This window comes from Myxocyprinus asiaticus, chromosome 25 (assembly GCF_019703515.2).
Source record: "Myxocyprinus asiaticus isolate MX2 ecotype Aquarium Trade chromosome 25, UBuf_Myxa_2, whole genome shotgun sequence".
Lineage (NCBI taxonomy): Eukaryota > Metazoa > Chordata > Actinopteri > Cypriniformes > Catostomidae > Myxocyprinus > Myxocyprinus asiaticus.
This window is the reverse complement of record NC_059368.1, coordinates 44,771,692-44,785,162: the sequence shown is the minus strand read 5'-3', so window position 1 is coordinate 44,785,162 and position 13,471 is coordinate 44,771,692. Positions and strand designations below refer to the sequence as shown.

The window sequence follows — 13,471 nt, the reverse complement described above, 5'->3', positions numbered from 1 at the left end:
AAGACATAAACTGAACAAGTTTCATCAGTCCGATGATGCTCTGACACCGCCCCAGACCATGATGGACCCTCCACCTCCAAATCGATCCCGCTCCAGAATACAGGCCTCAGTGTAACACTCATTCCTTCGACAATAAACGCAAGTCCGACCATCACCCCTGGTGAGACAAAACCACGACTCATCAGTGAAGAGCACTTTTTGCCAGTCACACCGCCCCAGATCATGACATATTTAAAGCATACAAATTAAAAATTAATTGTTCAAAAAATCATAACATTATCACTAAAGTTATATTTAAACATCAACACTTGTTACATTTTAAGATTAAAAGTGTTACATTCAACTCATCTATTCAGCATGTGGTGGAGTCTTTGTGAGCTACAACGAGCCAGAAACAAACAAATTTAACCTTAAAATTGAATAACTAAAAATACATATAAAAACAAGTTCATTGATGAGCTGCAAGGTAGCTCATTGGGTAGCACTGTCACCTCACAGCAAGACGGTCATGGGTTTGAGTCACGGCTCAACTGGGCCTTTCTGTGTGGAGTTTGCACGTTCTCCCCGTGTTGGCGTGGGGTTCCCCCAGGTGCTCCGGTTTCCCCCACAGTCCAAAAAGACATGCAGGTTAAGTTAACTGGAGACCCTAAATTGCCTCTAGGTCTGAGTGTGAATGTGTATATCTGTGTGTTGCCCTGTGATGGCACCTGGCCACCTGTCCAGGGTGTTTCCCTGCCTTCAGCCCAAGACAGCCAGGATAGGCTCCAGTACTACCTGCGACCCTACATAGGACAAGCGGCTATAGAAGATGGATGGGTGGCTTGATGTTCCTGCATATGTATCATAATTATGGCTTATGTGACATAGCTTTGGAACAATGTTTGATATTTCACATGTTCTCAATCCAAATGAATACCAAAGACAAGTAAACAGTGGAAACAAGACTCATTTTTCCCCTGAAGTGTGCTTCATTCATGTGCAGGTCTGAATATGTCATCACAGCAGCTTTTGTTTCTTATTTTTCACCTCTGCTCTAGAGCAAAAGTAGCTATGATAGCATGTGTTAATGGAGATATACATAAACAAAATCAAAACAATGGAATCCCTGAAAACAATGGCATATGGTGCAAAACATTACTGATTTGTTGATCATTTACAATCCGTTCTACAGGAGCTATTGTTTCCAAGACTAACACGATTTGGCATCAATCTCACAGTTTGGGCAAATTCTCATCTCATTTTGGCAAGCTACAGTATGTAGATAACGTTACCATTGTGACCTATTTAAATCTCTTCCAACAACAATGTTCAATACATTACAGAAAAGCAAACTATTGCATTTGCAAGTCTTAAAAAATACATGCACATGTTCAGCAAGTGTAAGATGTAGTGAGAACGCAGCACTGATCTAATAGGACGAGTGACAGTTCTGTCAAATGGCCTGAAACTCTCTCACACTGGCTCCGGGCCATTTGTATTGTTGATCCTTGACAAACGCTCACACACTCGCAGAGAAACACAGATCATCTCTGTTCCCTTGTAATTCTGTGGCCACTAACATTGCCGCTGGATTTTTTATGAGACTCTACGGTTATATAGCCCCATCAGCCGAAGTATTGTATGACAGAATCCTGTAGTATTATCTTCAGCAGGAAAAGAAAGAGAGAGAGAGACAGGGTGTGTATAACGGCATTCAGCCAGAGCACTTTTGAAGATTTACATCATAATCGGCTCATAAGCATTACTGACCAAGTGCGAGCCTGAGATTTGCTTTAGAAATGTCATTCCAAAGGCATTATAAGAGAGATCGCTTTAACAGATGCGATGCTCAGCTAAAAGAAAATCACTATCAATATTCTCTCACACGGGCTGCAGATGGCCACGGCTCTAACTGATATCGCTTCTCGTCCGTCTGAAAGCTGCGTAGACCTGGCCCGGTACCGCTGGGTCACTTTCAGATTGCAGGCTTAGTGTTCCGAGGGTTGATCTCCGCAATCTTGATGCGGGGGCACAACATTAAAGGTTCATTTGAAAAGCACTGTACAAAAGCCTGACCTTCGTGTAAAGGCAGGAATACTGAGCGCATTCAGAGATCACAGCTTCATGCTTCCAGTTAAATAATAGAAACCTGAGACTGACCTTGCCGTCTGATGTGCTTTTCAATTGCTGTCACAGTGTGAATCCTGATTGTGCTTGTGTGGGTGTTTGTTTAAAAAGCATCTGCTCCCAGAAATGAGCAACTGTTCGTGAAAATCTGTTTAGTCTTTCGGGATTAACAAAATCTGATTTGGTGCTTAGTTTTATAAACAGAAACTTTCTCTAATAGCTCTAATGACCCTGAGCAAACGCAGCTGAAGCAGAGCCCAGTGGAGACACACTGACTCTTCTGTTGTGCTATTGACAGCACAGGGTCAACAGAGACTATTGCAGATTGATTTGAACTACACCTCTGCTATTGGTGTTGAATGGTGTAGTTTAAAAACAAAGGTGTGTTTTAATAACAAGTGTACTGTAGTTTAATAGCAAAAGTGTAGTTTAATAACGAAGATGCACTTTAAAAGAGTTATTTAGTTATAGCAGGTGTAGTTTAATAACAGGTGTAGTTTACAACAGAGGTGAAGTTTAATGTCAGGAGAATTTAGTTTTAATAGCAGAGAAGAAGTTGTAGTTTAATAACAGATATATTGCATTGATGATAGGTGTAGTTTTATTACTGTGGTGCAGTTTAATTTGAGGTGTAGTTTTGAACAGAGATGTAGTTTAATGATAAAGCTGTAGTTTACTGCACTGTTTTAGTTATCCGGAAGATTTGGTTGGTGTTGTTCGTGACAGTTCTTGCAGTACGTGAATCTGTTAAACTCTTTGAATATAGAATTCAGTTAAATATGTAGGATGATGGTATTCTGTGTCTGCAAACACATCAATATATTAGATTCATGCAAAGATTGTTTATTTTCTGTTTTTTGTCTCAAAACTAAATGAGTGTCAATTAATCTAAAAGACTCTTTCTCTCTCTCTCTCTCTCTCTCTCTCTCTGTGCAGGTCATATTCGAGGCAGAGGTGACTAACGGTAGAAGAGGTTTTATTGCCATTGATGACATTCAGGTGCTCAGTTACCCATGTGGTGAGTCAGCAGCAACAACATTAATTACTGACATTCTACTTGTGTGTGTGTATGTGTGTGTGTGTGTGCGTGCGTGCATGTATGTGTGAGAGTGTGTGGTTGTGTGTGTGGGTGGGTGGGTGCGTGTGTGTGGGTGTGTGTGTGTGTGGGTGGGTGGGTGCGTGTGTCTGTGTGTGTGTGTGTGGTTGTGTGTGGGTGGGTGGGTGGATGTGTGTGTGTGTGTTTGGTTTTGTGTGTGTGTGGTTGTGCATGTGTGTGTGTGTGTGTGTGTGTGTGTGTATTAAATAGAGATAGTAGACATTATTTTACCATTTACATTGATATTTATGTGTGTTTGGTTTTGTATGTGTGTGGGTGCGTGTGGTTGTGGGTGTGTGTGTGTGGTTGTGTGTGTATGCATGGTTGTGTATATGTTTGTGTGTGTGTGTGTGTGTGTGTGTGTGTGTGTGTGTATGTGGGCGGGTACGTGCTTGTGTGTTTGTGTTTGTGTGTGTGTGTGTGTGTGTGTTTGTGTGGGTGGGTGGGTGGTTGGGAGCATGCGTGTGTGTGTGTGTGTGTGGTTGTGTGTGTGTATGTGTGTGGGAGCATGTGTGTGCGCGTGCGTGTGGTTTTGTGTGTGTGTGTGTGGTTGTGTGTGTTTGGGTGGTTGGCTGCGTTTGTGTGTGTGTATTTGTGGGTGTGTGTTTGTGTGTGTGTGTGTGTATTAAATAGAGATAGTAGACAGTATTTTACCATTTACATTGGTATTTATGTATTTGGAAGACAAAGCAACAGTGCATTCAATGTAAATTTTATCAGTATGTTTAAACACCATGCTCTACCAGTTGAGCTACAAGAAAAATATACCCAAAAATGGCACATTTCACCATTATAAAAGTACCTTTTTTCACACTGAACCAAATACAATGATCAATTCCAATATTATATTAATTCATGGAAAGAGTTAGCATGAAAAACATTTTTCAATCACTTTTTGATTTCTGTGCTGGAAATTATGCTGATGGAAATTGCATTTTTGAAATAAAATGGCCAACTCCTTTGTCTTACTAAGACTGATTTCATGTCTAACAGTTTATGCTTACTAAATACCCACAATTAAATCATATTTTCACACTTTTTTTGCATAATTTGGTAAAATTACAGCTTGATTGGAAATGACAGCCAATAAAAAAGTGATATTTCCCTTGAGTTTTCTTTGTTTTGTCTCATATTTTATCTCAAGTATGCTCTTCACTCACACGTGTGTCCACTTGGTTAACAAGTACACTAACTTAAAAAAATGTCTCGGTTACTGTCGTAACCTCCATTCCCTGATGGATGGAACGAGACATTGTGTCGATGAAGTGACACTAGGGGTCGCTCCTGGGAGCCCCAGACATCTCTGATCTTTGAGAAAAGGCCAATGAGAATTGGCGAGTGGAATTTGCATGCCACTCCCCAGGACATACGGGTATAAAAGGAGCTGGAATGCAACCACTCATTCAGGTTTTGCACTGAGGAGCCGAGACAAGGTTCCGGCCCATTCAACAGGTAGTTCGGTGTTGTGGCAGGGGGGACACGACGTCTCGTTCCCTCCATCAGGGAACGGAGGTTACGACAGTAACCGAGATGTTCCCCTTCTGTCACTCACTCAACGTTGTGTTGATGAAGTGACACTAGGGGTCCCTATACAAAACGCCACGACTACTGAACTGTGTTACGTGGACTGGCGGGGCGAGACGTGCAGACCTCTGTGTGCCTCGTAGCCAGCGCACCCGGCCGTCACGTAACCTCCCTCAACACTCTTGTGCGCGTCAAACGGTCCCCTGCACCTCAGGGACAAGTTGGACAAGTTGACTGCACAAAAAAAAAATGAGGACCGGCCGGCCCAGCCACAGCCTTTTCTCTTTTTTTTCTCCCCAAAAGGAACGAAATCGTTCAGCTGGGGACCATATGAGGAGGACATTGCAGAGACCACACCCCACTCAGAGAGGGGGAGACTTTCAAGTGGATATACGTTACATGGTCTTACCGAGTCTAGTCGGAAGCACGTCATGTGGAAGGGTCCCGTGGTAGGTCCTACCCGAGGGGGGAGGGGTTTATACAGACCGGCTGAACCCGGAGGTTGTAGAACCTCGCAAAGGTGTTAGGTGTTGCCCAGCCCGCTGCTCTACAAATGTCTGGTCAGAGCCCAGGAGGCCGCTACACCCCTGGTAGAGTGGGCGCACAGCCCCACGGGGGGGGGGCACATCCTGGGTGTGATATGCCATAGCAATGGCGTCAATGAACCAGTGGGCGATCCTCTGCTTGGAGACAGCGCTTCCTTTCCGCTGTCCCCCAAAGCAGACAAAGAGCTACTTGGAGCTTCTAAAGCTCTGCATGCGATCCAAGTAGATGCGCAAAGCACGCATCAGACACAGCAACGCCAAGGCTGGGTCTGCCTCCTCCTGGGGCAGTGCTTACAGGTTCACCACCTGATCCCTGAACGGGGTCGTGGGGACCTTGGGCATAAAGCCTGGTCGGGGTCTCAGGATCACGTGAGAGTCACCCGGAGTCAAATGGAGCTCACCGTAGACCCTGAAGGACCACTGAGAGGTCCCAAGAGGGAACGAGGCGTGGTCTGGGGGGGTTAACCTCCTCGCGCCTCTCAGGAACCTGACGATCAAGTCGTGCTTCCCCAAATACTTACCGTCAACTGCATCGTGATGTGCCGATATAGCAGCTACATACACTTTCAAGGTGGAGGGGGACAGCCGCCCCTCCAGCCTCTCCTGCAGAAAGGAAAGCACTGATCTGACTGCGCATCTCTGGGGGTCTTTGCGTCGGGAAGAACACCACTTAGCGAACAGACACCACTTCAGGTCATACAGGTGCCTCGTCGAGGGAGCCCTGGCCTGAATGATCATGTCTACCACTGCCGGTGGTAGGCCACTTAAATCTTCCACGTCCTGTCCAAGGGCCAGACATGGAGATTCCAGAGGTCTGGTCATGGGTGCCAGATGGTGCCCTGTCCCTGAGAAAGAAGGTCCTTCCTCAGGGGAATTCACCTGCTGTCGCGAGGAGCGTGAGGTCCGAGAACCAAGTCCGGGTGGGCCAATAATGTGCCACTAGGATGACCTGCTCCACGTCCTCCCTGAACTTGCACAACGTCTGTGCAAGTAGGCTCACTGGGGGAAACGCATACTTGTGCAGCCCCAGGGGCCAGCTGTGTGCCATTGCGTCTGTGCAGTGGGGAGCCTCGGTCAGAGAATATCAGAGCGGGCAGTGGGAGGATTCCCGGGAAGCGAACAGGTCCATCTGCGCTTCACCGAATCTACTCCAGATCAGCTGGACCACCTGAGGGTGGAGTCTCCACTCTCCCCTGAGCGTGACCTGCCGTGACAGCGTGTCTGCTGTGCTGTTGAGGTTGGCTCGCAGCGACTTGAGCCACTGCTGACTCCAGAGGAGGAGACGGCAGGCAAGTTGCGACATTCGACGAGAGCGTAGACTGCCTTGGCGGTTGATGTACGCAACTGTCACTGTGTTGTCCGTCCGGACCAACACGTGAGGAGACGTCTTGTCAGCCTCTCTCGACTCGACCAGGTTGAGCCAAAGGCGGCGTTCCTGGACCACTAAGGTGGACATCGCCTGCCCGAGAGTCGCCTGGAGGGCAAGGTCGGTCGCTGACCGCAGTTCCTGAATTAATCCCAGGTCAGAACTACCCTCGTGCAGTTCTTGCCTTGGCTTGGTGCACCTGCAGGAGAACCATGGCATGCAGGGCGGAGGTGGCACGTCCAGCAGCGCCGTAGGCTTTAGCTGTCAGTGACGACGTGAGCCTACAGGCCCTGGACAGGAGCCTCGGATGACTCCACCAGGTGGCGGCGCTCTGCGGGCACAAGTGCACCGCGACCGCCTGATCCACCCGAGGAATCGCCGAGTACCCCCTCGCCGCCCCACCGTCAAGGGTAGTGAGAGCGGAGGAGTTCGCAAATCGGGTGCGGGCAGTAAAAGGTGCCTGCCATGACCGTGTAAGCTCCTCATGCACTTCCGGGAAGAAAAGAACGGGGGGCGGAGCATGTCCGTGAGCGGCGCTCCGGCCCCAGGAACCAATCGTCGAGCCGCGAGGGTTCGGGGAGGAGCGGAAGGTTCCACTCCAGCCCGTCACTCGTGGCTGCCCGGGCAAGCATGGTCACCAGCTGAGGAAAGAAAGCCGCAACCGCAACGTAGCCATGGTCATGTTCTCGCAATGAGGACATGAACCATCCACGAACGATGTCTCCACATGGGAAGCACCCAAACACGAGATACAGCGATCGTGGCCGTCAGAAGCAGAGAGATAGCGACCGCAACCAGGAAGGATAATCAAACGAAAAGGCATCTTGAAAAAGACGCTTTCATGAGTGCCACTCTTTTAGTTGGAAATATTCTCTTTTAGAGAGAAAATATACTTTTTTTTTTTTTTTTTTTGCCGTTGAAGCGCCCAGGGATGTACTCTGCACAATGCCGGTGCAAGAGGGAGAGAACCGCTGTAATGCACCGTAAGACCAACAGCTCGCAAGAGCGATGAATGGACCCGTATGTCCGGGGGAGTTGCATGCAAATTCTCATTGGCTTTTTCTCAAAGATCAGAGATGTCTGGGGCTCCTAGGAACGACCCCTAGTGTCACTTCATCGACACAACGTCGAGTGAATGACAGAAGGGGAAACTTTATTAGGGACAAAAAAATGTATGTGGTGGAAATGACTCCACAACTGCGGGACAGTAGTCATTTATTTTGAAAAATTTATAGAAATCATTTTCACACAATATATATTGAAATGGTTTCTGCTTATTTCACTCTTTATTTAGATTTAGATTTTTAAATGTATTTTATAGTGGATTTCCATAGTTTAATTTTGAAAGTCTTGGTCAGAAGGCTAAAACAGTCAAATCTATGCATAAAAGACCTTTGAAAAGTTTCAAAAATAAGTGATGAAGGCCTGATAAAAAAGTTTCCAATTCTGTTTTAATGAGACCTTCATTTAAAAAATTAATGCATTAGCATAAGCAATAAATGACCGATACAGAGAGCTACGGCTCTGCTGAAGAGTGCGACTGCCACATTGCGGTTGAAATTGTCCTCTCTGACACGTCAAGCCCCTGAAGTTTGTCCGATGTATAATTAGCCCTTATTACATGCCAAGAACAGTACTTAACATGAAGCATTTCGAGATCAAGTGACGGTACAATCACCCGACGCACACGCACAGACACTCGCTCCTGAGTCCAGCACTCGAAATGTCAGCAATGTACATATAATTTTAAGTGATTATTAATGTGTGATTCAGAGCACTGTCTCTGCAGATTAGCTCAAGCGGACACAGTGGTGCTAGCTTCACACATTTGAGTTCCCACAGTCATACAAAACCTGGACATATAACCGATTTTGAAAAATTGTGATTTCCATAGAATTAGTCAAATCTTAAAAATCATGAAAATAAATAAAATCTTTAAAAGTCATGGAAATTTCATTGAAGTAAATTTCATTTATTAACAAAATCCTTGTAAAAGATTTAATCGGTTAGACATTGCAATCTGGATTAAATACACTTTCATAATCTTTATACAGTATACACAAATGGAGAAGTTTATGGGGTTTAAAGGTGTGGGATTCCTGGTGTGTAGTGTGTCCGTCTCACTGGGATCAGAGCTTAGGCATGATAATGTAACAGGTATTCCCAATTAACGGCACATCCACAGAAGCACAGGGATTACTGCCACTCCAAACACGGATTATATTCCCTCTGAACCCTACTAATGAATCTTCAGCACTCCGATCCCTGATCGCGGATGACATCTTATTAAAAATGATGTTGGGAGAGAAGGAGATGAAGGAGGGGTTTGTTGCAAGTCAGTTCTGGCAGTGTTCTGGCAGAGCGTTTCCTGTGTTCAAAGACCATCTATTTGGAAGGCACCGGATCAGAAACTATACTGATGTATTACTGTATGATTCGGGACTGTCTGCTCCATATGGAAGTGCAGTGATTTTCTGCAGAGAGAGTTATAGTAGTGCCTGACACTATTATCGAGGAATGTTTCAGCTTAAGTATAGACAATTAAGATGTAAAAGATCATATACAATTTAAGAAAGAAGCAAATACTGTCTCTGTGCACCTCATGTAATAAATCTGACGTTAAAGGGCCAAATTCAGCATGTTTGTCGATGCAGTTTTTTCCCCCTGAAATCCAGGGGAAATTCTGATGGAGTCGAGATTTCTTGCACCAAAAACAGTCAGAATTCAGTTTGTTTGAGAGCCTTTTCCACACTCTCTGTGATTCTTTCGATTAATCAGGTATTTTTGCTACTGTAACTTTTTAAGACTTCTCATTCATTCACTGACATTTCAGCTTTGAAACTTTAGAAGAATTAAACATGCACTTAACCACTTAAGTATCTTTGTTTTGTTTTAAAAGGGACATACAGTATTAAAGATATTATAGGTCAAGCTGAAGGACAGTTGAGATGTCCGTCCGATTAAATGGCCGTCAGTGTGGACAATAACAGGGTGGACATTCAGTGGATAAATGAGCCACTACGTGGTCTGTGAATGATATCTAGTAGACATATTTGTAAACTTTGACATTTTAAAAGTTCAATAATATTCCCCAGATCTTCTCATAACAGAGTGGACATGTTATGCTTGAACACGTATCACACTAGAAAGGATTTATGCTCTTTAAATAACTCTAAAACTCTCAAATAAAACTCTAAAATAACTCTAAAGTAAAATATATTTTTAATAAAATTATAAATTAATGTTGATGAATGGCATAGATCATAAATATAACATAGATCTTAAATTAAAGTCACAGTATTATGACTGGGTGGACACACAACAAAACTTCCACTATCAGTGTTAAAATGACACATTCACCACAAATGAGTACATGTTTGTGAGGGAATGCAAATCTCTTCAACTTAATAAATCTAGTGATTTAGCACCTTTTTGTGATTGACATCGGAACATGAGGAAATGACACTAGTGCAATTATTAAATATGTCGTCAATTATTTTACATTTGACTTTTAGGCCCACAGCAGTGTGTAACATGATAAATAGTCTTTATTCTTTTTACCAAGCCTATTAAAATTGTAATCAAGTGAAATTAAACATTATAAATACCACAAATGTATAACAACAGCCACCGAATTGTAGGAATGACCCATAGCATTTGTAATGAGTAATAACGCTTTCACCAGTGTTGCTGAACACTGAATAGGTCTAAATCAGCGGATGGTTTTGATGTCATTTAGTTTCAGGGAATGGTCTGGGTGGACTAGTAGGACGTTTTGAGTTGTGGCAGTTGACACAAAAAGCAGAGACTCTGTTAAGAGTGTGTTCTGCTCTCAGATAGTTTTTGTTTTTGTCAGAAACTCATATCAGACAGATCTTATTTCATCTTATGCCATCTTATTTGCAGTTCCTTACCTTATTTCTGCTCGAGTCTTTGGGCTAATTGAGCAGATAACCCCAGAGCTGACAAATGAACACTCAGTATAATTCAACTAAAGAAGGAGAGCGGATGATGAACTGACACAGAGAAAAAAAATACCATGTTTTGCCTTTAGAGTCACATTGGGGAAGATGGGTTTGAGCACTGGGTGTTTTAGTGTAGTATAGAGAGCAACATTCTGTTCCGGAAGTAAATATCCCATTCATTTTCTGTAAATATACTGTATATATATTTTATTTATTTATTTATTTTTATTTGCACACAAATGAAACAGAAGCAGAATTAAAGAAAATACAAAACTAAAACAATATTAGTGCTGGGAAAGTAGAAAAAGCCCTAAAGGGCTTGTACAAAGTACTTCCCACAAATCAAAGTTTGAAGGAAATCAATTAAGTTCTTATTTTATAAAGAAATTAAGGAACAATAAAAGACAAAAAGATAAAGAAAAGAAACAAGAAAAGAGAAATGGAATAAGGAAAGAAATAAAAAAGAAATAAAACGAAATTAATTTTGATATCGATGAAGAGTTGCAAGTCTACAAGTCAGTGTGTTTTCTATTTCAGATAAAAAAATTGTTTTGTTTTTTTAAATGCATTACATTACATTTGCAAAACTGCATTAGCCATAATCCTGAAGAGAGATCCACCAATCAGAGTCACTGCTACCATGGAAATGTAAATTGTGGAAAAGAGCTTAACAGTGACCATCCACTCCCATGAAGCATTGCAAGTTACATAATTATATCTGAATATTTTGCAATAAACTTAGCATTTTAAACTTATAATCACTGATTTTCAAATACTTTAGTATCACGGCACAATACTGATAATTCAGGGAATTGAAGCTTCAGTTTTATTGCACTGACTATGCCACACCACACCTAATGCTGTTTTTAAAACAATCCATGCATTTCCTGTGTTCACCTGAAACAGTCAGCAGTGTGTGTGTGTGTGTGTGTGTGTGTGTGTGTGTTCTGGATTTGTATTACACCTTTACCATTCCTTGCATCAACATCACTGTTTTGGGAGTGGTACGCTTTTGAGTTTGAGTATTAAGGTATTTGAGAACTGTGATGTCATGTGTTGCTGTCTTTACCTTCCCATGCAGATAAATCCCCTCATTTCCTGCGTTTGGGGAATGTGGAGGTTAACGCCGGGCAGAACGCCACCTTCCAGTGCATCGCCACTGTCCGAGACGCGGTCAACAACAAACTCTGGCTGCAGGTGGGAACTTTTGCTGTCATTGACTGAAACAATATATTATTTTTGTCTGTATATGCTGCACATGGTTAACCTATACTTTCAAAAAATACTTCCATAATCTAATGTATTTACTCTGCCTGTAAAATGCATGTTTGTTTTTCCAGACACATATGTAGAGTATTCAAGTATGCAAAATGCTTGGCATTGAACATACTGAACGTGCGCTCATGCGTTGCTCTAGCGGTAATAAACTTTAGTACTCAAGGGGGCGCTGTAGTTCCATTTAAATGTTGGAGGCCCTGTTTATACACCTGGTATTATGAGGCGTTTTGGGCGATCTGTTTGAAATGGGACAACGCTAAAGGGGTCCAAAATGTTTTGAGATTTGTCCACTTCAGCCACATTTAGAGGTGGTCAAATGTGGTCGAAAACGTCTGTAACCACATTGGGCTCATAGTGTAAATGCATATTCGTTCGAATACACTCGAACAGCAGTGAAGCACCGCCTACTCGGCTGTCAATCAACTGATGCGCTAAAACAAGAGTTAAACTTTGCCGCAATGTGTCGGTCCACCTTTTTTTGCGCTTTCCTTTTCATTTTCTGTCTTGTATTTTATTTTCATGCAGTAAAACACTGACGTAGTGAGTCATGTATGTTGTCATATATTCAGAGATCCTCCACTTGAAATCTGAACTCAAGTGGTCAAAAGAGACGAACGATACGACCAGATTAAACAGCGATGTGTCTCTCTCGTCCACTTGTAATTGGATCGGCCAGTATGCATAATACCAGATGTAAATTGTGTTTAATGTGTTATTATTCAGGTAGCTTTATTAACTGAGATTCTTTTCAAACTGTTGCTCCACTATAACAGTAAAACTGATGGTAGAAAAAGACAGTTAACACTAGTAATGCCCACTAAATCTCCACTTGTGTCAGTGTTGAGTATGCAACATATAAGCAGAAAATGTGGTGACAACGCACTGTAGACCTATTTATTAACATGTATTTTTTACAATATATGCTTCCATGAAATAGCATTGATAGAAAAATGACATCTTTCAGACTTGATGCAAGTTACACAAAGTGGCACAAACAGCACTTTCTGTTCACCAAATCTGACTGAATCCAGATCATTTAAGCAATCGATAGCTACACTTTGGGTTCCGTTGAAACAGACCTTAGCGTGACTGTTGTCTATGAGTGCATTTTTAACACATGCAATGCTTTTGATCAAACACAAGCTTTCAGTAAGATGGAGTTCACCTTAATTGGCTGGGAATGTCATGCTCAAGACACGTACGGCAGCAAACAATTCTGGTTTTTTTTTAAAGTTTGATTTCACCATACTCAAAGAATTTCATCAGTTTTGGAATCTCTATCTCGGATTAATGATCAGTGGGTAAATATAACCACAGTTACTAATCAAGCAGGCTAGAGAGAGGCTGCCCACTTCATTCAAACGGAACATGTCACATGGAGACCATTTGCTCTTGTGCCCCTCAAATTTTCTCACTTTATTCTTCCTGGAGGAAAACCCTGCTCTCTTAAGCCGGACGTCAGCGTGTTCTGACACTCGGGAGGTTGTGAGCCCCTGCACACGTTACGAGTCAGTTTATCTGATAATCGTACAGGTGCAATCGTACACAACACGACTTTACGACCTGACAAATTCCGGAGCAATCACATGAA

General features: G+C 43.0%; 1 protein-coding gene across 6 annotated transcripts in view; it reads left to right on the top strand.

The window, feature by feature from the left end:
• The window catches only part of LOC127415775 (receptor-type tyrosine-protein phosphatase kappa-like), a 300,986-nt gene that overhangs the window by 122,038 nt on the left and 165,477 nt on the right, over positions 1–13,471 (top strand). For all 6 annotated transcript variants that reach the window (XM_051654679.1, XM_051654680.1, XM_051654681.1 and 3 more), the window contains 2 exons: positions 3,043–3,124; positions 11,684–11,799. In XM_051654679.1, coding sequence (XP_051510639.1) covers positions 3,043–3,124; positions 11,684–11,799 — 198 coding nt within the window. The remainder of the gene's footprint in view (positions 1–3,042; positions 3,125–11,683; positions 11,800–13,471) is intronic.